Source organism: Aspergillus vadensis (assembly GCF_003184925.1).
Source record: "Aspergillus vadensis CBS 113365 unplaced genomic scaffold BO88scaffold_26, whole genome shotgun sequence".
Lineage (NCBI taxonomy): Eukaryota > Fungi > Ascomycota > Eurotiomycetes > Eurotiales > Aspergillaceae > Aspergillus > Aspergillus vadensis.
This window is the reverse complement of record NW_020292064.1, coordinates 245,348-272,478: the sequence shown is the minus strand read 5'-3', so window position 1 is coordinate 272,478 and position 27,131 is coordinate 245,348. Positions and strand designations below refer to the sequence as shown.

Below are 27,131 nucleotides of genomic sequence, written 5' to 3'. Positions count from 1 at the left end.
ACTCCCTAGCCTTTTTTTTTCTATTAGAGTGCACGCCGGATCTAGCCCTAAGGACAGCAGGTCCGGTTATAGTGAAGTGTAACCCTTCATTCGCTATATATTGAATGTCTATCCTATGGAATACATTGCATGACTAGCATCAATGATCAACCAGACAACGCATCGATGAATTAGTCTTCGAATGAATAGATGTTGAAAAACCAACTGAATTACCATCGACTCTTTCTCATATATAAAAAGTCCCGCATTTCCTCTCCTCTCTGCCTTCTCACTACATACAACCATCTCTGGTGGAAAGTCCTATACCTTCAGACCTAAGATGTACTAACCATTCATTGATACTAAGCATGATCTATGCCATGATTTTACTATAAAACCAGAGCAAATCTCCTCAACAGTCTCAGATGATCCATTCCATAGAGTATTTATTTAAACGTCCACATATATTGGACCGAATGTTCTCACACATTTATCCAATTAAATAGATCCACTGCCACTTGTAGCATCTTTTTCCAGAGAGTGGTCCACATCCATCTGAAACCTGAATCTAACTAAACACATTATTCTAACATTGTTTACCTTACTGCCTTGAATAGTATACAAAGAACACAACCGATCTACAATGGTCCACCATACTCCATGCAAACATACAATTGACGGAAGATACGCCAGACAACTATCCTACTTTCCGCACTCTCTGAAGCAACCGAGCAGACCCCTGCAGACAGCTGGCTCTCAACCAGCCAGAGCTGAGTTATGATCACCATTGAACCTTGAAGAGATGATTTTTTTTACTTTTCACCTGCCGGCGCTGGCGAAATGCGCACTCTGGTTGCTCTTACACGGTGGAAATCCAAGTCGGTAGCGATAACAATGCAGAAAACGGCCGAATTATCTTATTGTAAGATTGACAGCCTGGTTTATAGTGACTAAATAATGGGCTACTCAGCTACACTGAATGTGGTGTGACTGTCCTTGGCTTTCTTTTCAAGACATGGCTCGGGGGCGAATGGGTAGGCACATGTGCTTTTGGAACCACCAGAATGGTATGTTCCAACACCATTTCAAATCTGTTTATTGTTATGGCTTGCAGCTGTAGAGAATCAAGCTAACATTGGCTTGGTATACAGTTACTGCAAGAAATACAAAAATGGACGTACTTCCACTGCCGCTATCTTTCTAGCTACACTCGATCAAGACATCCCATCACTGCGGGATCGGCAGAAGATCTCCGGAATAGATCGCTGTGTTTAAACTGCGTTATAATTTTGGAGCTTATGCCGTGGTTTACTGGTGATCCGTGTTATGCCAAGTGTGCGAGAAGCCAAATCTTGCACAAATTTGATGGCGAGCTCCTTGAAAAGTTGGATTGTTTTCTAGTCTCTAATATGAATGGACCAAGATATAGTTTCTTCGTCCTATATGCAGTATGGGTGAGAGAATTAAGTGGGACAACGAACTTATAAATAAAGAACTACGGTTGCTGTCCGGATTTGCTGGAAATCAGTGGTTAGTCCATCAGCAGCAATAAGCATCTCGACTCGATTTGATCCCCCCTTACGGGGATGATTCGTGTATAGAAGGCCTAGCATGCATTGAATCCACAAATCATATATCAACCACTGCGTTGAATATGGTCTTTATTCACATGACAGAAGTATTGTCATGGGAAGAGAGCACCTATCGCCGAAGCCAAGGTATTTACGCTTTTCGTACTGTTCTCTAATGCAGCAATTCTGTGACAGGCAGTATATACACACACAGTCTCTGACAATGTGAAGCTCATATTTCCCGAAACCAGCGAGCGTCTCTTGTTATGACAGGGGTTTAATGTTGCGCAAGGAGCAAACAAATGAGAGACCAGACTGAACCACCTCCTGCACATAGTCCGGAAAATCATGTGTCGCCAGCTTCCTGAACGCAAAAACACCCATGAATCGGGATGGAACTACCCATTCTGATAGACATATCGCTAACCGACTAGGTGTCCGCGGGGATTCTTGGAGCCGCCGCCGAAATCGCCTCGATTCTCGATTGGTACTCCGAGGCGTTCAATGATACGAGGAAGAACGAAGTCTATAGCTCGAAGACAGAAATGTGCTTCTTCATTATGAAGGAGATACAGCAACGAAATAGCGAGCCTGGCCCGAGTAGGATATGGTCTAGGATACCTTGATACTCCGAGCAGTGGACGATTGAGTCGGTTACTCAAAATGCGACTCATACGCGATTCATCAGCGAAATAAAATGTTCAAGGAAGAGCATGATATACGGAAAGCAAAAATATTCAAAGTCCTCAGGTATTCACAGCAAACATACAGTCTACTATCGCCGCTGCAAATATCGTTAATGGCTAATCGGTTGGACATAATTTACACTAATCAGAAAGCTCAAACATTATTATGGGCATCATAGAACCACCGAGACCATGGAAACTGGACGTCGATATGGGTGCTCCGGGCGTATTCATCAGTACAATAAAGACCTCCGGCCAAGGGATGACACTGCACCGAGCCGCGCACATGATTATCATGAGGTGCAGGCCATAAGTGCAGACGAGAACCAGGCATTTTGCCGACATCACCGCCACGACCAGAAATGTTCCGTTGCGCATGGATATGCGCTGCAAGGCATTGAGGCAGATGAGGAAGAAAGGGCGAGCATTTCCCAAGCCATTCCGACAGATTTTGGGCGAGGCAGATTTTGGGCGAGACAGGCCATCAGTACACCCTCTTGGTTTGGCAATGTGGCTATCTGATGTAAGTGATCTTGGAGGGATTTGCCGAAGCATTCCATTGCGAAATGCATTGTTGCGTCCCAATGGGAACTTCCAAAGACTGCTGACCATGTGTATGAATAGTGTCATTGCTTAGAAGTATGCTGAGCTAACAGTTACCCTGTTCTGATATCGGCGGGAGATTTCATAGGTGCCGTCACCCCAGTGCGGAGTGTTGGAAACCCATCGGCCGAAGCTTTGCACTTCTTCAAAGAGGAAGATATCAACATTTCCACACCGAAGCCAAAACACTCATGGACAACTACGATAGCTAAGATTGGGTTTGAGGAGCTCTCAGACTTTAATTTACAGACAAAGAGTTTGAGATAGCGTCCGTTCTTCTGCCCATTGTTGGCTGCGCATTGACGAAATTAAAGGATTGGCGAGGTCCACTTCACCTCTGCTTAAGAAGAAGCAGGATAGTGGGAGAGATGGAATTCAATTTAAAGATCAGGATGCCAAGAGTTAGCCAAGGTTGACAGTCCATTACAAGATGAGATATCTACAGAGATTGCGAATTCGAAACCATCTATCTGAGGCGAGAAGGGTTTAGCAACATCGTCAGTATCGATGCCTCGCCTATCTAGCGTCAGCGGCGCTACCCACCACCATCACCAGATTGCTCCTGTCAGGTTTATGCCGCATATTGTGGGGTCGTGAAACTCTAATATGCAACACCAATGCTATGTGGGAATATTTCTGGTGCTCGAAGCAGCGCCACCTCTGCGAGAGGGTAAGCCGACTACTTTGCACGTATGCGCGCACTTATATTATAGTGGAAACCCTATCCCTTGCGACTGTCGTCGCGAGGGCTGTCCACGTTCGTCAGACTCGTCCTTGTGCCCGGTACTGAAAATCATGCAGAGCGAAACTTGGTGTTATCATTACAACCATTCTTTGAGGCCCGACACACCCAAAGAACCTACAATCGTCTAGCGGAAAGTAAACCGCGTTAACAAACTCCGAAGGAGAACCGGGTGGCTTTGACACAGTCACTGACAGCGACAATCTCGCCTGATATGTCAGGCTGTGTTCAACATAGAACAAATCTACCAATCTTGTGAAAAGCAAGAGGAAGGTCGCTATATCGACGAGAAGTCTGCGGGTTGAGGCCAAATTACCGTTATGTTGCACATGCCATTGCCATCCCTTCGTCTGCGTGAATTTGGGAATATCCACAGCGAGGGAATGATTATCTGTCTGAAAATATTGGGAGATCACGCCCACGTATATTGTGCCTTTCTCATAACTCATACATCCTGGATCTAAAGGGAGAAGACTTGGGCTGGTTCCACGAAGGCAGCCTGCGAGTAATGACTGACTATGGGGATTTCTTGACATCTGCTCGATCAGAACTTATTCACAGGCGAAGCAGGATATGACGTGTTAGTTTCCAGCATAAAAAACACAACAATCAAAGCATCCGCGATGCAATACACCAGTGTCCAGAGATTTTGTCCCCTGTTTATGATCGGTGATGGACCGGCCCCTCCGCAGGAACGGTTGCAACGGTTCCTTATCTTCCTAAACTGGCCCATTCCGTTCTGGATGACGGAAATGTTTGTGGCCTGCCTCGGCATTCCGTACGTTACTATCCAGGCAGGCATGAGTGTGGACCAGCGAACAAATGCTGCCCGATCTTTCACCTCAGCTGAGTCCACCTGCGCCGTCCTAATAACAAGCGTCGCCTGCGGGTCCTTGGGCCTTAACCTACACCATCAATGTTCGAAGGTGGTAATAATGGAACCCACCCTGAATGTCTCCCAGACAATCCAGGTGATTGGACGCGTGCACCGTGTCAATCAGACAGAAATACGTCCGTTGAATATTACAATCGGGATAGGATACTGACCTCGACATAGTGAAACTGGCAATCCTGGTCTATAGCAAGCGGGACTGCGGCTCCTTGGCAATGAGAAGTTAGTGATATAGCGGAGCATTGTGGTGATGATCGACGTTTATCCTGTCCAGCTTGAATCTGGAGACATCATCGAAGATGACTATACATTCATACTTTATCCACACTATAAGTTGAGGCTATAACTGGAAATACAATTGTAATGGGATGCCCCGTGCGAGTAGAATTCATATACGAGCTGTAACCGTAATCCCAATAACTGTCATACTAAGAAACAGGCTGATTAGCTTCAAGTTACTTTTCGTCAAGTTTCGTGTAGTTAGTTGAGCCACAGCCTCACTAGCCCCAGCGCTTATGCGGGTGGTCGCCTGGCTCGGCTATGCTGCTCTTCTGAACCCTGCATCACAGCTCACCCGTCCTTACGCAGCCCTAATATACCTTTACGCCGACTATAACATACCCACTTGCCTGAACTCGTTGACTATGCCAGGTGGATTACTTCAAATCAAAGATCAAGGGAGGCTTATCCTCCAAGGCCCGGGAAAGCCTAGATCCCGCCTCAGAGTTGGCTCAAACCAGCGGAACCTCAGCCTCACTACTAGCTTTCTTAGGGGACAGGGTGAAAGGCAAACTAGGGCATAGTGTTCTCTACATAGCCAGTGACCTGAAATGTCTCAATAGCTTTTCCGACGAAAGATAGTGTCAATATCATTGCCCTTATGGAGATACTCTCTACTGGTTAGTCACAGCGATCGTTAAAGCATGATCTCACTTTTCTTTTTTTCAATCACGAGAATAAGAGGTTATTCTCACCCAATACCAACATACTAAGGTTCATCAACAGAAAAGAAGAAAAATCTAGAACAGAAGTCCACTGTGAAAAAAAAGGCTGAATCTAGGCCTATGCTTGGCAGCTATAGGCGTTATATAACGGCATGATATAGCCTCAACTGGCGTTGCAAATCCTGCAGACCTCGGCTAGAAAAGATCGACCGCCCTACTGTCTACAGTTTATCTATCGGCTACCTTTTTCCTTTTCAAGGATAGAATCGCGCCCAAGGCCCACTGATGAGCTAACCTTGCATATCGATCCTTCCGGTTGCGCGTTCCGCCAATGATAGGTGGCGTCTGCACGTTAGAAGCACAAAACAAGCTTGTTCGATGGTTCCCGATGTGCTGTGCGGGTGATCCCCGATGGGTCATCGGGTGAACTGGAGATAACTCGGGCCTTGTCCTTATTTTGTATGATACTGTACCCTGCATCTTAGTGATCAGGGCGCATTGGTGTGCCTGAATAGACTCGGTCTGGTTTCCAATCAAGCTGTACTACAGAGTCTGTGCTCTACAGAGAGTCCAAGCGTTCAGTCGAATGTAAGGTTCCGTCATCTCGTGATGGGTAAGCGTGATGGGTAAATGTGGAAGTTCCATTAACATAGTGTCACTCAATTAGATGCCCTAGGTATGAAAAGGAAGCGACAATATGCAGTCGAACTGAAATAGCAACCGCTCAGGCCCCGGCTCCTTCCGTTGTGGGACTTCAGTCACTTGCCTCGCTAGCCGCGCCACAAGACATATAGTATAATGGATGAATGGATGACTGCTATAAGGCAGTTGTTTCCTGCAGGTGCTGGAATAATCCGGAGTAAGGTTGTTCGAATACCGATGCAAATCCCGAGACACACCGAACCTTATCGGAAGTTGGATGTGCTTCCGCGGTTCGTGCCTGAACTTTTTCCTTCAAAGTGACAGGCGCAGAGTAAATAATGTGATTCTATCTTGAAGTTTAAAAATACTGTTAGACCCATAGATTGGACAAGGGGGATTCTCTTCGTTCTGGTGTTTAGTCACTTAGGAAGTGGGCATTTACAACTATGGGAGACAATATGTCAGACTCAGACACACTAGACCATGAATCGGAGCGGGAGTACGTATTGATGTCTTGATCACTATTTGCAAAACCACTGACCAAAAGACAGAGAGACAGAGAGCTTTGACACTGAACCTCATCCGAACCTGTACAGACATGGTCGGCGCTATTCATTGACACATTTGGAGCAGCATCCGTGGCCGATTGATGAGGTGAGCCCCTTACCTGCATTGGAATGTGGCAGCTAATAAGTCGAAGATAGAGAAAGACAGACTGGGTATGAGTATCTGAGACACTGTAGCTTCCTTAGCTAATAAATGGAGCAGAGGAACAACATGTTTTGCTGCGTGAGCTTTTTGAGGATAGATTATACCTCGCCCCTATAGAGAGTCCACAAAATGTTCTTGATATCCGCACCGGCACCGGCTGCTGGGCTATGGAATGTGGTACGTCCAAGCCGTACCTCCCAATGTTCTAGAACCATTCAATTACTAAAATATCAAACAGCAGAAAGATATCCTTCCTCGACTGTAAGTCTGACTATGGCTTGCATTGAAGAAGAGAAACTGACCAGTTAGGTTCGCGGCATTGATTTAGTAAATATGCAAGATGAATGGTATGTCTTCAATGCGAGGCTTGGCGCTTTCAACTTCATCTCACTAATGATATAGGGTACCACCGAACTGCGAGTTCTGGGTTGACAATCTCTGCCAACCAGGTTGGCATACCCAATACAAAAATATTGACTTTGTTCATATCAATCAGGTTCAGGGTGATCGCCAGCTTTTGTCGCTCCTGCTGGAAGGTTCATATAGGTGATTGCTCTCTTAGAAGAGATCTTTACTGCCAGACTAACTCATAACATTAGTTGCTGCGCTCCAGGCGCATGGGTGGAGATACGTGATATGAGAGTGCAACTAGACAACCCTGACGAAGATAGCCCATTTCATAATTACGTCCGGAAGATGACAACAGCACACGCCAGAGATGGACGCCAGTTAGACCTCCCCCTTCACTTCGGAGCGGAACTCACTCGGCATGGATTTAGCAACGTCACTGAACGTACTTATGACATACCTCTATGCACTGAAGGCCGCGACAAACTGAAGGGAAGAATCATGCAAAACTGGACGGCGGGGCTGGAAGGTTACAGCTTCACACTACTGGAGAAGCATCTTGGCAAGAACTTCACAGAATCTGTGCTAATGTGCGCTTCTGCGCGTCGGGCACTAAAGGGCAAGATTGAGGGATATTTGCAAATGTCGGTGAGCTTCCTCCGTACTTGCTGACATGATTCTAACACTTCGCAGACAGGTCGTGTATGGACAGAAACCGGGTTAGATGAGTTACAGAGCCAATGAATACAATGAGATTTCTGCATTTGTAGGACAAGATGTTGTGTAGCATATATCTCTTAGCCGCGGTAATCGCATTATCTCATAGAATGTAAGGATGCAACTGGTCCAGGAAAGCTTGCTCATCCCGCGTCGGGCAACTGCTATCTCAGGAACTATATAGCTGCTAAATATCCTCGGCATAAGTCCCGTGATGTACCACAGTAAACTTCCATCACCAGCGCATGTGACACAACGAACCCTCACAAACATAGTTACAAATGACTCTCTTAGACTGGACGTGTTATTGAGAAAACAACATTTACTAACCACTGAGTCAGTTGGTTTTCCACATTTATGTCGGGGTTTGGGGCCCATGGCATTGCCATATTCTTAGATCAGCACCACAGATAACCTTATGCCTTTTTCACAACGATATCCTTGATCTTTCTTGAGTGAAACTACGGGTCGTATTCCTGATATTAATGTTATACCCAAAGAGATCCCTTTTCAATCTTTCGGCGTCCAAAAAGTCGGCCGTGCATTCGGGATCGGAGAGACTATAGAGAGCTCGACCTGGCCTGTGTCTCTGCAGTTACTTTTACTATCTATTCTTCCGGGGGGGGGGGGGGGAATACTCTCGGAAAATACAAGCAACGTCATCATGATTCAAAAGAAGTTACTCCTGAAATGTTGATTGTTACTCTCAGCAGAACCACTATTGAATTCTGACTGCCAAGTTATATGGTCGGATGATTTCGAAATGCCTCCATCAGCGTGCTTATTCTACCACACGGGAGCAACATACCCTTTGAAAATTGAGATAAACTGGGAATGTAATGGAGCAAGGAAAGTAGAATAAGAAAAGCGCTAAAGTGGGTATCTTTCATGGATACAAAGACCGAGGTTCTAGAGATTATAAGAGATAGTGCTACTTGCAGCAGCGGATCGACTCCGTCCCGAACACGGATGCGCTCCGCTCCCTGCATTAACCGATGAACATACTAGTCATACTATATCTACAACATCAACATCAACATTCCCAATCCACACCACTTCAAACACCACTATCTTCAATATCATCCACTGGAATAACTTTATCATGACTCTATCCACACCCCAACTCACCACACCCACCATAACAACGCCCCCAGCCTGGTCCACCCTCCCGAAAAGCCTCCGCCAAACACCTCCCTCAAACCTCACATCCCACTCGATAAACCAAAAGCGCGGCAAACCCCTCGACTCCTTCCCCGAAGGCCCCATCTATGTCCAATCTCTAAACCTCCTCTTTCTAACCGACATTCCCTACGGACGGATCTTCACCCTCGACCCCATCACCACGCAATGGTCCCTCTTCATCCAATACGACGGCGAACCCAGCGGACTCGCCTACCACCACATTACAAAAAAAAAAAAAAAAAATCCTAATCGCTGACTTCAAAAATGGCCTTCTGGAACTCGACCCCGTCACGAAAAACCTCCGCACTATTGTCTCCCGCTACCACGGCGAGAGACTGAAAGACCCGAATGATCTGATGGTTGATTCGAAGGGACTGGTGTATTTCACTGATCAGGGAATGACGGGGCTGCATGATGCGACGGGACGGGTGCTCAGGTTGTTTCTTGATGGAAGAAGCAATGGTGAGGGGGTTGACGGTGAAGTTGGTGGGAGGCTAGAGATGATTATATCGGATGGGCCATCGCCAAATGGGTTGGCGTTGAGTCGCGACGAGTCGGCCTGTTTGTAGCCATGACGAGGGATAATCCTATCTGGTGTGTGCCGTTCATGTCAGAGGAAAGTAGTGTACCACGTCGGGAACCTCAAGAAGGGCCGAGAGGCCGGCTTGGTTATAGTCATAGAGGATAAAGGCTAGGCCAACGACAAGGAATTTTTGGGTGTATTGGATTGATTTTGGTCTCTTCCAGAACATCGTGGTTGTGACTGGGCGATTTATTTCGTCTAAAAGACTGAGTGATACTATACACCAGCGGATAGTCCCTCTCAAGTTATGCCACGAGTATCCCGGGAGCACAACGGCACATAATCCTCTCCCTTATGTCCTTCTTATAAGCTTGCCCTCGTTGATATAGAAGCACAACCCCGCCCGCGGATGGTATCCGTCAACTCAGAATCACCCCACACCCCATTACCCCGGATTAACATTTACAGATAACTTAAAGAAGAGCGACCCGTAGATATCCAGTGCCCCACAAAGCTGGCGTGATGTGGGCACAGGGCATCGGATCGCTGCCGCAGTCGACGGAGCTGATCCGATGACTTCGGCTATGATGCCTTTCCCGAATGCCATCATCATCATCCTTATAAATCCCACACCAGAACAGCGCCAATGGGAGAATACACTTACCCGAACTTGTTTCAAAGACTTTTCTAACAAATAATGACCGGAAATATGGAGGTAACAGAGCCTGAGAACCAGGATTACAACCTCCAGCAACCAATCACCTCCACCACAGGTTTGCGACAAGGACTGACATCCTACGGAGATGCCCATTTTTCTCTGTTCCTGCGGAAGGTATTCATCAAAGCACTCGGATACTCAGAGGATGCGCTCTCCCGTCCTATAATTGGCATAATTAACACCGGCTCTGGCTTCAACCCCTGCCATGGCAACACTCCGCAGTTGATCGAAGCCGCTAAGCGAGGCATCCATCTTAACGGTGGTATTGCCATCGACTTCCCGACCATTAGTCTGCACGAGGGATTTTCGCATCCGACAAGTATGTTCCTTCGCAATCTGATGAGTATGGATACGGAAGAAATGATCCGTGCTCAGCCGGTCGATGCTTGTATTATGATTGGAGGTATTTCATCTACCCCCCATGAGTCGAGTGATGCTAAGAGGTGCAGGTTGCGATAAGACCGCCCCAGCCCAGATCATGGGAGGAATCTCGGCAAACAAGCCCGTTCTGCCGTTATTGACTGGGCCAATGATGCCTGGGAGTCATAGAGGGAAGCGAATTGGAGCCTGTACCGATTGCAGAAACAACTGGGCTTCGTTTCGAGCGGGAGCTATAGATGTCGAAGAGATTACCTCCATTAATGAGGAACTCGCGCCAACGGTTCGCTCAACCTGCCTTCTCCACAAAAGTCACAGCTAATCGTTTATAGATCGGGACGTGTGGTGTCATGGGCACAGCAAGCACAATGGCGTGTATCACGGCCGCATTAGGGCTTACCCCTTTGCACGGCGCTTCGGCACCCGCTGTATCAGCTGCAAGATTGCGTATAGCGGAACAGACAGGTGCCAATGCAGTCGCCGCTGCGAAAGAGAAAAGAACACCACAAAAGATTCTGTCGGCCGATTCATTCTACAATGCCGCAGTTGTTCTCCAAGCCATTGGTGGCTCCACAAATGCCATGGTTCACCTGATGGCCATTATTAACCGACACCCTGATCTCATCGGCACAATGAACCTCAACACACTCGATGAAATCGGCCGAACCACACCCCTCCTGGTGGACTTGAAGCCCAGCGGAGACAACTATATGACCGACTTCCATAACGCCGGAGGAATGCTATGTCTTCTGCATCGCTTACGACCTTTGCTTCGTGAAACCGCGATGACTATTACGGGCGAGACGCTAGGAGATATACTAAACCGAACACCATTCCGGGACTTCGAGTACTCGCGCAAGATTATCCGAACACTCTCCGACCCGCTCTGCCCGTCTTCTTCATTGGTGGTTGTGGCGGGCAATATAGCCCCCAACGGGGCCGTCATCAAAGCATCCGCTTCGAAAGATAAACGCCTCCTCCGGCATAAAGGTCCCGCAGTGGTATTTGAGAACCCCCAGGAATTGGCTAAAAGACTGGATGACCCTGAGCTTGAGGTAACTGCGGATTCTGTGCTCGTTCTGCGGGGTATCGGACCGATTGGAAATCCTGGAATGCCTGAGGCGGGTATGATTCCTATTCCACGCAAATTGGCAGCCCAGGGAGTATCAGATATGTTGAGAATATCGGATGGGAGAATGTCTGGCACGGCTGGAGGGACGATTATATTGCATGTTTCTCCCGAGTCTGCAGTACCGGACTCGCCATTCGGTGTTATTAAGACGGGCGACGTGATTATCTGTGACGTGGAGTCTCGGTTGTTGCGGCTGGATATTAGTGATGAAGAGCTTCAGGAAAGAATTGAACAGCGAAAGCAAGCACTCACGGAGTCAGAGGAGTCGACGTGGAGGAAGAGACAGCATACAAGGGGATACAGGGGGCTTTATGAGCGGGAGGTCAACCAGGCGCATCTGGGAGCTGATTTTGGGTTCCTGACTGCAAATGGGCCAGCCAGTGAGTAGATGGAGTACGACCGACGAACTTCGACTCAGGTAGCTATGTATATGGTACATCATTGAATGAAGAGATAGATTCACATGTGAAGCAACGACTCAGCCTCCAAATTCCCTGTTAAACTCAGTCATTTCAGTCAATCCGCCCTTCAATATCTCCAGTCTCACAAGTAGGAACAAAATCAAACAGGCATCCATGCAACAGATGTTAAAGGCTCCTCCATACCCTCCCCAACCCCATACCGTTTCCTAATAAGCAACCGCGTTGCAGGATCAGGATACATATCCGAGTCAATAGTGCAGTTCCTAGGCCTACCGTACCCATCAGGGAACCTTATATCGTAGCAGATGAGCATATGCGCCAACATGATCTTCATTTCATTAGCGGCATAGAATCGGCCAGGACGTGCAAACTTCCCGTAGCCAAATGCCAGATTGTTATAGTCAGTCATGACGAAGAGGTGTCGTTGGTCATTCTCAGGTTGCTCGCGCAGCCGCGAGTAGCGGAAGGCATCGAAGGAAGTTGGCGCATCGCCTGGCATTCTCATTCCTCAAGCTCTGCATGCTCTCGGGACGCTTCTCTGAATGGGCATTCGACAACATGATGGCTTCAATGCTGCATTTCCGTGTCCTCGGATACTACCGCGACCATGCACGGGGCCGTTTACCGGCAGGTGTATACGGAAGCCGGATGACAAGCTTGACGGCTCATCGGTACGTCGACCTAGGACTGTTCTTTGCCGTGGCGTCTGCCTCCGTGTGGACGAAGCAGCAAGTCAACAAGGCAGAGTACACGTTGTTGAGTATCGCCTGCACGCTTATCAACGACCTGGTGGACCTCCGTAGCGATACCGCACGGAAGCAGCGCGAGAATGTTGTTCTGCGCGGAGTACGAGGGAATCTGTGCGAGTACTTGGACCGAGTGATGTTTGAGTGTGTTGAGACAGCTACGCTTGCTGTTCAGACGAATCCGACGTGCGCGTATGTCTTGATGGCATTTAGTAACTGGGCTGTGATGAGCTCGCATCATAAGGTGTATGAGGTAAGTACGCAGGTCTCTGAGGCTGGGAAGCAGGATGAATGTCTATCACGGTCAAGGGACCATCGGCGGGCGTATCGGGGGCTTTTGGAAGCGTTGGCCCCGTATGGGACTTTAGGGAAGGAGGCTCCTAGGGTAGGGCAGACGCGGGCGGAGTTGGATTTCCGGTATGGAGTATGTCGGTCTTCGTCTACTTTGCATGCGGCGTGGTTGGCGGATATCACGAGAAGTCTTTTGGAGCCGCGGACTTTGAGGAGGATTGTGGATGTAGTACATTTTGAGTGGACAGGGTGTGAAGGTGAGGTGGATTATTGCCCGTGATAGAGTATATTTCAGTAAGTTGGTTTTCTGCTTGGTTTTACTTTGATTGTTTCACTCGGTTCTCTCTCTCTCAGTCTTACCTTGATATATTACAATCCATCGGGAATACACTGGAATACTATAACTTGAGGGACCATCATATTGACCATCTATGCTGCTCAGTAATCAAGTCTGAGAGAGAGCAGAAAGGGGATATCATGAATAATTTTGAGTGACAAAAAGCAAGAAAAAGTCGAATGAAGGAGAGAGAGAGGAGTATAGGAGAGTAATCTACGGGGTGATTAGCAACGGAGATGTATGTACTTGTGATGGATCTCTTGGAATTTGACAAGACCAGTTAGCTAGCCAGGACGCAGCTCACCTGACCCGTGCTAATCGCTTTTAGCTGTTATATAACCTATAATCAATATAGAGCTTATCTAACCAGGTTAGGTCAGCTTTTATTTACTTATTATCATTATTATCATTATTATACTTTTTTTTTTATCTTCTTCCCCCCCCCCCCCCCTGCGATGAATATCATATAAAAATGATAATAAATGATTGTTTTATGGTTATAACATAAGCAATTACTACTGTAGCAAATAATTCAAAAATTGTTATAAAATAATCAGTGAAGATGGCAGATTATTAATAATTAATACTGCGACCCTCTTTACGCGCGCCCCCAGGCCCCTATGATATACTATCTTATGCAGTGGAGAATGCTAATACTACTAAATAGTATAAGATGATATACCCTTACCATAATAACGAAAACACTGAACTCACTGGACAGAACCATCAGGACTACTGATCGGTCTAACAAAGACACACATATCACAACGACCCGCATACTGCAAGCACAATGATTCTAGCTAGCTACTATACGCTCTCCATATCTCCTAGCTTGAACCATAACCGAAGTATCTAGTTCGATAAGTAAGTAAGTACCATTCCACATAAATAATCTCCATCTGATGATATCAGCTACATCCAAGCTAGCGAGCAATTGCAGGTGATGACGTCTCGTCTCATCTAAGGTCATGTCATGTCATGTCATGTCATGACTCTCTAAATCTTATCTTCTCGTTGAATGGCAGGGGGTACGTATCACTATTCAGATTTTCTCTAAAATTTTTTTCTTATTTTCCGGAATCTTCTCAGTGGATTGCGTCATCTCGATGGTGTTTGATATACTACTATAGTTCAATAGCTCCTGGAGGGGCGTTTATGTGCAGGGATGGATGGCGTAGTCTTTCACTGTTTTTCTCTATGTACTACTCTGCGGTGCGAGTTAGGAGAAGGGGTATTTGGGAAGCATAGGCATAGCGTAAGGTAAGCTTGGGTGATGAGATGTTAGGACTACTCCGTAGTCAGATATGCTTTCTTAGCGTAGACTTTCCTAGTTGTGTTGGGGTTCTCCCTGTGATATCCCTGAGAGGGTGGGAAAAAGAAAGTTAGTACTATGTAGGTTGGATTAGTTCGTGATGCTGTAGTATTAATATTGTCTTTTACCTCTTGGGTTAGTTTGGGTATATGGGCTTTGCTTTCTCTGGTTGTGAAGTAGTTCTGGGTTTCTTGACCAGGTTTCCATTCTACTCATATATTACTTCCTTCTAGAATCTACTAAAATCGCTACCTTCTTCTGATATAGTATCTGGAAGAAACAATCATACGATCTACAAAAATATGTCTATACTGTTTACGACGGGGTAAATCCCTCAAGGCATATCGGAGTATATCTACTCGCAACGCCGCGGCCGGGAATATTATTACGCGGCCCACCGTGCATGTGATAAACGCTGGCCACGAACCAACATCATGTCCTCATGGCTGTGGCTTTTTTAACCGCTAACTAGGTCACACCGCAGCCAGATGCGTTGAGCTGTTCCTTGGGATCGGCACGGGGGACCGTGGGCGCTTGCATGGTCGATCACCGAACCTCGAAAGGATGCGTGCTAAATAAAGGGATTTTATTGGGTTGAGGTGTGAGCCACTAAGATGTGTTATACTTAGTAACGCCTGAATGGCTGTATCCATGGCGCGAGTGAGTTCGGATGGATAGCTGTAGATATGGACAAAATTCATGAACAGAATCTCGAATCCCACCGCACATACTACCACAGCAATAGCAGCACTTACCTATACAGGTAAACAAACAACAGCTCGACGCGTAACACACCAGATATTATTGTGTTTGTCGTAGAGTGCATGCTTCTCCCCTATGCATCCGGAGGTGCCGTAGGAGATGCAGGCAACTTCGAAACCTGAGTTGGCATCTAGATCTGAGGGAACACGGGGAAGGAGATCCCGAGGACCCTGCCTGAGCTGGGGCTGTGATGCGCTGTGATGTGATGTGATATGATATGCCCATGGCAAAATGCTGATCCTGCTTTATTGGCTATCCCTGTTGCGGTGCCATGCCTAAAAGGGAGTAAAAAGGGAGGAAAAGGGATGATGGGTCTTTAGCGTCTGGTGGGTTGTCAGTCGTTTCTCCTATTGACTCGACTCAGTACCATTATTGATACTGTTATTCTGTACCACCACATTCTGTGTTTCTGCTGTCGAGATAAGGTGTAAACGGGGGATAAGTGGCGCTCACACCGCCGCCGTGTTAATGCTCCGGTAAGCTCTGCTGGAGGCTAGAAATTCAGAGCATGACGTAGACGTGATGGGGATCTACGCTCCAGACTTCAGACATTGTGTGATCCAAGCAGGATGTAGTAAGAACGTAGTAACAGGGGCAATGAGACCGTCTGAGATGAACCTGGACTGGGCTGTGAGGGGATTAGAGAAAGTGGATCCCTCCCCAGCCACTTTGGATTTGACAGAAGAGGGCCCGGTCACGTCACGGGATTTCCAGCTTTAATTAGCACGTTTAGTGCCATTTTCTTATTTTTGGCGTGACATATTAGTATTTTTTAGTTAGAAATAATAAAAGTAATTATTTCCCTTCATTATCTTCATCCATTGGCCATCTAAATCATGCTGCCTGTCGAAGATATAATTGGCACAAAAGAAATCAATTAACGCACAGGGTCTTTGCCGCTGGGAAAACGGCGATCCGTTGTTCTAGTGCCCTTCTGCCCACCAGAAACCAACGTGGCTGGCAGAAACAGACTCCATCCATCCCATCCCAGCCTCCTTTGACAGTATCATGATGCGCCAGCCTGCACCTTTTTTTTTCTCCCCGACGATGGGGCTTCGTGCCGTGTATGATGGCATATACATCTGCCGCACCCGTGTAGATCTTGCTTGCTTGTCACTGATTTTCTTAATTTATTTTTTCTAGGCGCCAATTTTTGTTGTGTTCATAGCCTGGTTGGTCGGTGTGTGTGTGTGCTGTGTTGTTGGTGAATCCAAATCATAAATTGAGCCCTTGTCTCGTCGGTTGTTGCTGTTGCTCCAGTTTCAAATCACTCGGTCTAATCAAAAGACTCTTATACTAAGCATTATAATCTTCTTAAAATCCTTGTTGTGTTTGATAGACTACTTCGTTTCTCTGCTTCTGTGTTATATCTCTCCTGGTCTTCCCTTACATTCAGCATCTACAGACCTTTCCATATTGCACCGGCAGCACCATGCATACCGCTGCTCTCTTCCTTGCTCTCTCCCTCTCTGCCCATGCGGTGCCTGTCTTCAACGCTCGTGGGAACGACACTGTCGAGCGTAGAGAAGAAGGTCCCTACAAAGTCGTGAATGTTGCGGGTCCTACTACTCCCGTTGTCGAGACCATCACTGCGACCAACCCTCCGGCACCGCCTACCACTATTACTGTCACTGAGTACCCTTCGTCCACACCAGCTTCCGTGTCTGGCGCTTCTCCCTCACCTTGGAATGCCGGACCTAACGTGGGTGGTGCTCCGCTGGGTCGCCGCGACACCAACAGCAGTGCAAGCGCCCTGAGCCGACGTGCGATGTTTGAGGAGACTGCCCCTACCAACAATACTGCCAGCCGACGTGGAATTCTTGACGATGCTAGCAACAGCACCCTGAGCCGACGTGCGATGTTTGAGGAGACTGCCCCTACCAACAGTACCGCGAGTCGACGTGGAATCCTTGACGATGCTAGTAACAGCACTCTGAGCCGGCGTGTTCTCATGAAGGATGTTGATGCTACCAACAACACTGCGAGCCGACGTGCGCTGTTTGAGGAGGATGCCCCTACCAACGGCACTCTGAGCCGCCGTGCGATGTTTGAGGATGCCCCTACCAACAGCACCGAAAAGCATGCAATTGTCGCTCGCAGCAACACCACTTCGGAAGTTTTGGCCCGTAGCTTGAACGAGACAGCGGTGCAGACTCGGCAGCTCAAGGATGCCCTTGTTTCCGAGCATCACAATGCCAGCGATGTTAGTGGCAAGTTCGGGGTAATGGCCCGGGATACTCAGAAGCCCGAGAACGCCACTGATATTGGCAGCAAGGTCGCCATTCGCGCCCGGAATGATACAGTTTTGCAGACACGGGCATTCAATGACACCCCCTCTGACACCGCCGTCATGTCTTCCAGGCCTCAAGCCAGGGGTCTGAACCAAACAGACTCTCAGGCGTAAAGTCATCTTCAGGGGTCAATGTGTCGCTTACCCAGGTCTTGCCATATCGTTCTGGAGGTTGGAAATTGGGTTGCCAACGACTGGTATGAAACACGTTTCATGAATTTGATGGATAATGAGCATGTGCTTCTTTCACGATTTCGGTTTTTTGCATCGTCACGACAAGTCATGACTGCTCATGGTGGGGGTGGGGATATGGTCATGATAGCATGCATCTATAGGGGCGTTTTGTTCTGATTTCTTTTTCCTTCTTTCCATTGCTTTTGTGTTTTTTTCTTATGATTCTCTGGCGGTTTCATGCTCTCTTGTGGGAAAGGTTTTGGTTGATTCGATAAGAGGTAGCGATTGCTTTCGTTGCGATTTCGGGTTCGTACTAGGTCTAGATTGTGGTTGGGTTATTTCAGGTATAGGATAGATTGCTATAAAAATTGGAATGGCTTGATGATATACGAAGAAGCACTTGATTTAACTACTAGAAGACAGCAAACGGACTGACTACACCGGCCCCAGTCAATATCTAGTTACTAGTTTGTGATGGCAAGCAGTGTTCAGAGACACATGACCGGATTACATCTTATCGTCGTACTAAGTTTATTTTACAAAGCCCTTTGTTTATTATGGCTTATTATTCTTTCATATCGTTTTCTTGCTTTTTTATACTTCTCTTCTATTTGATTCTGTAGTCTAGATGTACTAAATGGAACAGATTTGACTGAAGTAGTTTATAGTCAGCAGTGAGTCGAACTCTACTAGATTATAACTGCATTTTCATGGGCCCTTTATACATATATTTATTGCCCTCCTTGGATGGAAAGGCAGAGGAGAGATAAAAGCGGACACTTTTGGCGTAGGTACATGATTTTACATCACGAGCTTCAGATGGTGACTTAGTAAATCTCATGGTCAAGCATAGCATCTATTCAACCGCGCCAGCCTTAACGAGCAATTCCACCATTTTAGAGAGTTTACTCGATCGGGCAAACTTCAAAGCTGTGCCTGTCTCGATATTTCGCTTACACTGCTGATTCAGGTCTATCCTTCCTGAATCCAGTAACAGCTTGACCATGGCCTCGTCATCCTGCATGACCGCCACAACCAGTGGTGTTATGCTTCCAAGGTACGATGGGTTCGTCTCTACCGCCTCCATATCAAGCAGTAGCTTCACCATATCATATCTTCTTTCGCGCACTGCCATCGCAAGCGCGTTGTATCCACAGAAGCACCCATTCATATCAATACCTTCGGTATGAACGAGCATTTCGACCATCTCGTCGCTTGAGAAGAGCAATGCGAAGATCAAGGGTGTACCTCGGTTGCATTCGTGGCGGACATCAGCTTTGCCACTATGAAGCAAGCATCGCACGCTTGCTACATGATTTGAGAGTATGGCGCGGAACAACGGAGTATAACCATGTCTGTCCTTTTTATGCCAGTCTAGTTTCCCACAGTCAAGCAGGAGATTTAGGACCTCGACATTACGACAAGTTGCAGCGACACGGGAAATACTTTGTTTCGTAAAACGACTCCCCTGAACGTCTTTGATCTCCTCGTTTTGAAGAATTCTCTTGACAACCGATGTCAGGCCGAATTTGGCGGCCATCCACAGTGTATTGCAATTTCTCGAGACCCAGGGAGAAGCCCCGTGCAAAGAGGCAAAGACATCGGATTCTGGATCACAGATTCTGGTGAGGATTGGCTCCAGTTTCTGGTCATCTTCCAGTGCTGCAGCCCGGATATGGGAAGACCACTTGTCAGCAGAATATTTGGAGAAGTCTCGATTTATATCAATCGAAGTTAGATCTTCTGCCGACTTGGTCTGATGAGCCCGTGGCATAAACTTGTCGATATATGTGATGCAGCTGATGGCAAGGACGCCTTGTGCCTCCTTTGGATCAATTGGGCCACGTTCGCTGCAGCGACCAAAGCCATTTTTCTGCGCCAAGAATTCTCGTGCTGTTTGGTGTAGGAAAAACACCTTCTTGTTATTTACCGTCAGAAGTAAACCGCACCAGCTTCGCAACGAGGCCTGAAAGTCTTCGTCCGATTCTAGATCCAGCTCATCTGAGTCAAGGTCTAGATTAACAGCAATGTTCATCTCCGTCAACGTCAAGGGGCGGGATGCAGCCAGCATAACGCAAAAGGCTTTTCGTGCCATGTCCATATCCTCAGACTTACTAAGGATCTTGCAATATGAATCGTTGACGTCCTTGGGGAGCTTATCGATGAAAACCCTGTCAATCCCTTTTTTGACCTTTTGAAAGCTATGTGTTTCGAAGTATTCAAAAACAAGATGGACCCAGAGGTATGTCCGGTGCTCCATTCGAAGTAGTCGCTCTTCCAAGTAGCTCTGGATGGAGGCAGAGAGACGCTTCTTTCGAGCCAGGCGCTCAACACGATGCTTGATGACGATGTTCACTTCTTGGCCAATCTTGTCGGATTCATTTTCGCCCGGTATGTGAATATGGGGGAAATTATTAATGAGCTCTCGGAATTCCGATATGACGTTCTCATACGGTCGGCTGGTCAGGAAGAACCTAGCCCTGGTTCCACCATCGTTTTGAATGGACTTAATGTTGTCTGTTAGGTCAACTAACTCGGAATCCTTGCATTCATCTAGCGCATCCAATACAAAGATGGTTTGTCCCATAGCAGGGTCCTTGATGACCTGGGAAAAGATCTCCCAGAGCTTAGTAACCACGTTGACGGTTTCCTGCCCGTTGTCATTGATTACGTTCATTGCAAGCTTGATCAAGTCAGGCTTGTTCGTGAAGATCTGATGCAGCAATGCGCAGATGGCTTGCTTCTGTGTATTCTGGTCTTCACCCTTGAAAAAAAAGTAGCATATTGTGGCGGATGGATTGCACTGAGGCAACACATTGTCGATGAGATGCTTGGCAAGAACAGATTTGCCACAACCAGGATCTGCTGAAACGATCAAAAGCCCTCTATCATCATCCAGCCACTGGTTAAAATGGGGCTGTTCTAGAAACCATTCGCAGGTGCCCTCGAGTCGATCGTCAACTCGGCTCTTATACAATTCATAGGAAGAGTCCTCCTCGTTTCTGGCCAGGCGGAAAAGCTGCCTACATTCTTGTTCCTTGACCGACAATGCTTCCTCATGCATCTGGCGTTGGAGGTTGAGAGCCTCGATATCCACTTCAAGGTGCCGTTGTGCGAATGGAAGAAGCTTTTGCATTGATTCAAAGTTGTGGCGAGTACTTTGTTCCACTTCGTTTAGATGCCGTCGGGATACCTCGGTGCTAATGGTGGCAGCATCTTGCTGGACCAACTTTTCGAGATCTTTGATCGAGGAAACCATGCCGTTCCAATCTTCCGGTTGGAAGATATCACCAGCGAAGTTTCGCTGCCAGCTGCGATGGAAGCGCAGAACACTCTTGACCTCAAAGTGTAGGATTTCCTGGTACAACTTGACAATGTTGGCATTGAATTGTTCTTTCAGCCCTGTATGATCCGAGCTCCGGCTGGAAGTTGACCACAAAATCCGCTCCAGTTCGACATAATAGCGAATGCGACCGGTGACATACGTAAATCCACTCTTGTTGGCCTGTGCCGCACTCTGGGGGTTCGTCAGCAATGGCAGGACAATGCAGACCCCTGCCCATGCCAACGACGCTTCTGGCGATGCCTTGACCGCTTCTCCAATGAAGTCTTTCACGGACAAAATCCAGCTTGCAGCTTGGGCCAAGCCTTCCTGAACACCCGTCCTTTGGATTTCTGCCTGATGAAGCCCGTGATTGATGATGATGTCCAAGTCTTGCTGGCGGTTGGTTCCATTCTTGCAAGAATTATCATCTTTCCTTGTTAGTATTCAATACCCAGGAAAAGTACGAGAAACTCACTAATCTCCTGTCTTTGTTCTGCCAATAATTCTTCATATTTTTCAACCAAGCCTGGATCGAGATTCTTATACGCCTGGTCCCAGAGCGATTCATCACGGGCCGGTGTTTCCTTGCTGAGAGAAGCATCGGTTGCCTTCTCGGGCCGATCTTGTTGAGCTGGCCGAGGACCAACTGCCCCGTTTGCAACCGCCGTGTTTGCTGGCTGAACATTTTTTTCGTGCGTTGGCTTCTTTCCAAGCAACCTTTTCAATCCCAAACAACCCATCTTGCCCGTGCGTGTGCCGTGGGTGTTGACGGGGGGAAGAATCTGTCATGTCAAGTCCGATTCTCTCGTCTGCGGCTGAACACGCAGCAGCTGAAAGATACGGGCTAAAGACATGCCTAAAGACACGGTCTAAGCACCTAGTGAAAGGCGTGATAGGCGCGATAGGCGTGATTGCTTTTGCTGCTCCACCCCGCGGAAGTCCATCCCCGAATCCGCTACCGAGGGCAGGGATGTACAGCCAGTGGTTTCCAGTACATTTTTGGACGATACGATCATTCTTCCTTTCCATTAACCAAACCTCTCCACTTGCGGAGAAGATGCCCAACAACTTGACCGACGGAGTAGACTCCATCCGTACGAAGGGCATCCAAGTTGTCGTTGACGCCAGTTAAACCCGACGTAATTCATGTGTTCGTCAAGACTGAGTGTATGGACTGTTCTAAATCGAGGCTCGGCCAAGTGAATAATCGAGCTTCGTATACAAAATTTATGCCTAGAGATGGAAGTCAACAGGCGATATGGTCTCCCTACGCAAGGACGAACTGATGGCAATCCTCTGCGCCAGTGGAAACTGCACTGCTTGTTCAATACCACAATGTCTCATAGCACACTACATCCAGTTGACTAGCGGGATTGAACCTCTGCCATCGAGATTACCCCGCATGAGGATGATCTTTATATGCGCACTAGGATGAACTTTTATATACGCGCCCCATGCGTGGGTATTGTCTCCCCATCTACCTTGGGTTGTTTAAAATCCCCTCTGCTGGCACAATCGGCAGCCTGGTCAAGCCATTTGATCTCTTCCGGCTTCAGGTAGTGCGAGAGATAGAGACTAGCGGAAACTAGAATCGGAAGACACGATCTGTCCTTACCATGAAGACATTGACTTCACTATCCCAACGATATTCGTGAGTATTTCGGGGCCTGTTTCTTTGGCCAGCCTGCTGCTAGCGAACAATGGTTTATACCCTGCTGTGATCGGGGAACGCGAGACGAGATGTGACGGGTGTGGAGATGATGGGATCCAGAGGCAGTCCAATGAATCGAACTCTGGTTCAATACAATATGACCGCATTATTTTTCATTTCTCTCGACGTTAGAGAGTTGAGTGCAGTTTAGGGACGTTGTCCCCTGCAGAGAAAGACAACTGAGATGAGGGAACAAGCTGTCAATTGCCTATCCAACAGCCTGTTCAGTCACCAGCACGGGTCAAGACATTCTTCACATATTGGCCTGGCAAGACAAACTGGCACTCAAAAGTATTAATACAAGTTTCTTCAAGGGTCGCGCTTGGAGATCCTCAATCCTTGAAGAAAGAAAGAAGTATTTATACCTGGGGAGAGTGTGACGTACAGCAATGGGGCGAGGATTACATAACCCACGCCCAGCCCCAGGCCGTAAACTAACTGGCATTCTGATCGCATGTCCGCATTCGCATTCACCTCCCCATCCTCCCACCTTCTCCTGCTCCTGCTGTCCCTTTTATCCTACTCCTGTCTATGGGTCAGGAGCTGTTTGAATCCCCGCCTGATCTTCTAGCGCATCGTGCCTTTCTGTTGCTCCCATCTACGAATTCCCCTCTCCGCCCCTCCCCCTTTCCGACCAGGTGTTTACCGCCCGATTCAAGCCACTGAGTCCGACACTCCCCTCCACATCATCACCTCATATCCGCCATGGCCACCCCGGTAGCGGCCCCCGAAGACCAGAGCCGTCTCCTCGAGGAGGCATTGGGAGTTGTGCGGCAACAGTCGCAGATGATGCGAAAATGCTTGGAAACTCCGGGGAAATTAATGGATGCGTTGAAATGCGGGTAAGCTTAAGCTTCGCGGAGACTCCAGGCAGCAATGGAATTGGGGTCGAGATAACTGATGCATTCTGCCAATTGCTTCAGGTCCACCTTGGTATCCGAGCTACGAACCCCTAGCCTTGGTCCGAAACAATACTACGAACTTTACATGGCCGTCTTCGATGCCCTGCGACACCTATCCGTCTATCTGAAAGAAAACCACCCGGTTAACCACCTGGCGGATTTGTACGAACTCGTTCAATATGCCGGAAATATCATTCCGCGACTCTATCTTATGATTACCGTGGGTACAGTATACATGTCTGTGGAGGATGCTCCGGTCAAAGAGATTATGAAGGACATGATGGAGATGAGTCGAGGCGTGCAGCATCCCATCCGCGGGCTGTTCCTGCGGTACTATCTGTCCGGACAGGCTCGAGACCACTTGCCCACAGGCTCTGGAGAGGGTCCGGAGGGCAACTTGCAGGACTCGATTAGCTTCGTCCTGACAAACTTCGTCGAGATGAACAAGCTGTGGGTGCGACTCCAGCACCAGGGCCCTTCGCGCGAGCGCGAGAAGCGGATGCAGGAGCGCCGGGAACTGGAGCTGCTTGTCGGTAGCAATGTTGTGCGACTCAGCCAGTTGGTGGATCTGGAAGGATACAAATCTGGTATACTACAGGCACTGCTGGAGCAGGTCGTCCAGTGTCGTGATGTTTTGGCGCAGGAGTATCTCCTTGAAGGTAAAATGACGCAATCGTCTGTCGAAGGTCTGGCATGCTAACTGAGGGCGCAGTAATCACCAAGGTGTTCCCCGACGAGTTTCACTTGCACACCCTTGATCTCCTCCTCTCCGCAATCGCTCGACTCAACCCCCACGTGGACCTGAAGAAGATTGTCATTGGATTGATGGACCGCTTGTCAGCTTATGCAGCTCGTGAGACCGAGTCGTCCGCCGAGCCCGATGCAAGAATCAAGAAGGAAGAGGAGGCTGTCACCAAGCTCCTTGGGAACCTTAAGGTATCTGAGGAGACCAAGAAGGAAGCGCCGGAAGAAGCGACCCAGGAGAACGGCGTGGAGCAAGCCGCAACGGATGATGCTGAACAGGCTGAAGCTACGACAGAAGGCGAGCCCACGGCCAATGGCGACGACAAGGCTGGAGTTCCAGCCAATGTCAAGCTGTACGACATCTTCTATGAACAAGTGGTTAACCTGATCAAGAGCCGCGGCCTCCCTATCCAAGACACAATGGCGCTTCTGGTCTCGCTTGTCAACCTGGCTCTTAACACCTACCCGGATCGCCTAGAATTTGTCGACCAGATCCTCGACTTTGCGACTAAAGAGACTGCGACGTATGCCGACCATGCCGACCTGCACTCTGCCCCGACACAGCAGAACCTTTTGCACCTCCTTACCGCACCTCTCCGTTCCTACGCCTCCATATTCACGGCTCTTGCCCTGCCCCACTACATCCCACTTCTGACTTCGCAATCCTACACGACCCGGCGAGCTGTCGCAGGCGAAATCGCTCGCAGTCTTCTCAAGAACCGAACTTTCATCACGACTACGGAAAACCTCGACCGCGTGCTGCAAGCCCTAAGGGTTTTGATCAAGGAAGGCACTCAGCAGTCTATGGGCTATCCTGGTATTCAGTCTCAGCGACGAGGTGAGACTGATGAGACCATCGAGGAACAGGGGTGGCTTGCACGTCTGGTTCATCTGATCCAGGCCAAAGACAATGATACTCAGTTGAAGGTAATGCCTCTTTCCGATACAATATGACCACCTCTAACCTCCTTTTAAGTTACTCCAAGCAACCCGCAAGGCTTACCTCGATGGTAACGAGCGTATCCGATACACAACACCCGCCCTGGTCACGAGTTCGATCCGTCTGGCACGCAAACTCAAGGCCCGCGAGCACTACGACGACAACTGGCAGTCGCAGTCCTCAGCCCTTTACCGGTTCATGCACCAGTGTGTCAACAACCTCTACCAGCGTGTGAACCCTGGCTGTGCCGATTTGTCCCTGCGTCTGTTTGTGATGTGCGGAGAAGTGGCGGACCAGACGGGCTTCGAAGAGTTCAGTTACGAATTCTTTGCACAAGCCTTCACCATCTACGAGGACTCCATCAGTGACTCACGTGCTCAGTTCCAAGCCGTCTGCGTCATTGCGGGAGCTCTCCATGGCACCCGCGGGTTCTCCAAGGAGAACTATGATACCCTCATTACCAAGGCGGCTCTGCATGGAAGCAAGCTGCTGAAGAAACCCGACCAATGCCGCGCTGTATACCTAGCCAGTCACCTGTGGTGGGTTGTCGAGAACCCCCAACGAGGCGAAGAAGACCCCAAGAACGTAAGTCCACCCTCATCTAGTGACACCCCACAGTCAACTTCTAACATCAATCAGCTCTACCGCGACGGCAAGCGCGTCCTCGAGTGCCTCCAACGGGCCCTCCGCGTCGCAGACGCCTGCATGGACACTGCCGTGTCCGTGGAACTCTTCGTCGAGATCCTCAACCGCTACGTCTACTACTTCGACCAACAGAACGAAACCGTCACGATCAAATACCTCAACGGCCTTATCGAACTCATCCACTCAAACTTGCAGACGGACGAAAACGAGCCCAACCCCAGCCTGGAGGGCCCGAAGCGACACTTCCAGCGCACACTGGATTACATCCGATCCCGGGATTTCGAAGGCGTAGTCACCGATCCCAGACAGTGAAATTGCATGACCCTCCTCCCGTATGAATGAGCGATGTTACCTACCACTACCACTACAGCCCATGTATCCCCAGACATCCGTTTGCCCTGTTTTCTTTTCTCTTCCAGCCTTGCGCGTGTAAGATTCCCTTTCCGTTCTCTTTCTACCCACCCACTTCTCTTTCTTCTGCTTCATGAACCGATTATCACCCTACCCTACCCTATCTTATGTCCGCCCTCACTTTGAGTCGAATATATCAATCAGTGTATCATCATCTTCACATCATTATCATACCCTTTTTTTTTTCACCTTTCTTATAGTTACTAGGGAGGAAAATTTGATCTCCGATAGAGAAAGCTTTTGATTCCATTCTATTTATATATCATATTCTGCTATTCTACTTTACGTCTACTATTATCATTAGTAACTAGGGAGAGACTGAAGACACCTAAAAGATGGTGCTTACTACGT

General features: G+C 48.1%; 7 protein-coding genes across 7 annotated transcripts; 6 read left to right on the top strand and 1 right to left on the bottom strand.

Moving 5' to 3' along the window:
* Nucleotides 1-6,505: 6,505 nt before the first annotated feature.
* On the top strand, nt 6,506-7,853 carry BO88DRAFT_395767 (uncharacterized protein; the record flags this gene model as incomplete). The annotated part of the gene is made up of 9 exons (XM_025705202.1): nt 6,506-6,558; nt 6,611-6,713; nt 6,760-6,778; nt 6,828-6,947; nt 7,009-7,031; nt 7,080-7,117; nt 7,173-7,316; nt 7,370-7,762; nt 7,812-7,853. The coding sequence occupies 9 exons, from the start codon at nt 6,506-6,508 to the stop codon at nt 7,840-7,842; spliced, it is 924 nt and encodes a 307-aa protein (XP_025559010.1). The 3' UTR covers nt 7,843-7,853.
* Nucleotides 7,854-8,906: 1,053 nt separating this feature from the next.
* Nucleotides 8,907-9,612, top strand: BO88DRAFT_471580 (uncharacterized protein). The gene has a single exon (XM_025711702.1). The coding sequence runs from the start codon at nt 8,938-8,940 to the stop codon at nt 9,271-9,273; it is 336 nt and encodes a 111-aa protein (XP_025559009.1). The 5' UTR covers nt 8,907-8,937; the 3' UTR covers nt 9,274-9,612.
* Nucleotides 9,613-10,249: 637 nt separating this feature from the next.
* BO88DRAFT_372874 (dihydroxy-acid dehydratase) lies at nt 10,250-12,150 on the top strand (the record flags this gene model as incomplete). Its single annotated transcript, XM_025704250.1, has 3 exons — nt 10,250-10,661; nt 10,708-10,919; nt 10,969-12,150. Coding segments are annotated over 3 exons (1,806 nt in total), but the record flags the coding sequence as incomplete, so codon positions are not given.
* A 535-nt stretch (nt 12,151-12,685) lies between these two features.
* BO88DRAFT_349106 (uncharacterized protein) lies at nt 12,686-13,507 on the top strand (the record flags this gene model as incomplete). The annotated part of the gene is made up of 1 exon (XM_025703435.1): nt 12,686-13,507. A coding segment is annotated over one exon (822 nt), but the record flags the coding sequence as incomplete, so codon positions are not given.
* Nucleotides 13,508-17,070: 3,563 nt separating this feature from the next.
* On the top strand, nt 17,071-18,446 carry BO88DRAFT_395760 (uncharacterized protein; the record flags this gene model as incomplete). Its single annotated transcript, XM_025705201.1, has 2 exons — nt 17,071-17,598; nt 17,647-18,446. The coding sequence occupies 2 exons, from the start codon at nt 17,071-17,073 to the stop codon at nt 18,040-18,042; spliced, it is 924 nt and encodes a 307-aa protein (XP_025559006.1). The 3' UTR covers nt 18,043-18,446.
* Nucleotides 18,447-18,958: 512 nt separating this feature from the next.
* Nucleotides 18,959-22,566, bottom strand: BO88DRAFT_438164 (ankyrin repeat protein; the record flags this gene model as incomplete). The annotated part of the gene is made up of 2 exons (XM_025709659.1): nt 21,903-22,566; nt 18,959-21,855 (listed from the first exon to the last, which is right to left on the bottom strand). The coding sequence occupies exons 1-2, from the start codon at nt 22,165-22,167 to the stop codon at nt 18,959-18,961; spliced, it is 3,162 nt and encodes a 1,053-aa protein (XP_025559005.1). The 5' UTR covers nt 22,168-22,566.
* A 1,057-nt stretch (nt 22,567-23,623) lies between these two features.
* On the top strand, nt 23,624-27,054 carry BO88DRAFT_446437 (vacuolar protein sorting-associated protein 35). The gene is made up of 5 exons (XM_025710286.1): nt 23,624-23,980; nt 24,062-24,699; nt 24,753-25,711; nt 25,761-26,309; nt 26,364-27,054. Exons 1-5 carry the CDS (start codon nt 23,844-23,846, stop codon nt 26,679-26,681), a joined length of 2,601 nt encoding a protein of 866 aa, XP_025559004.1. The 5' UTR covers nt 23,624-23,843; the 3' UTR covers nt 26,682-27,054.
* The last annotated feature ends 77 nt before the right edge of the window (nt 27,055-27,131 follow it).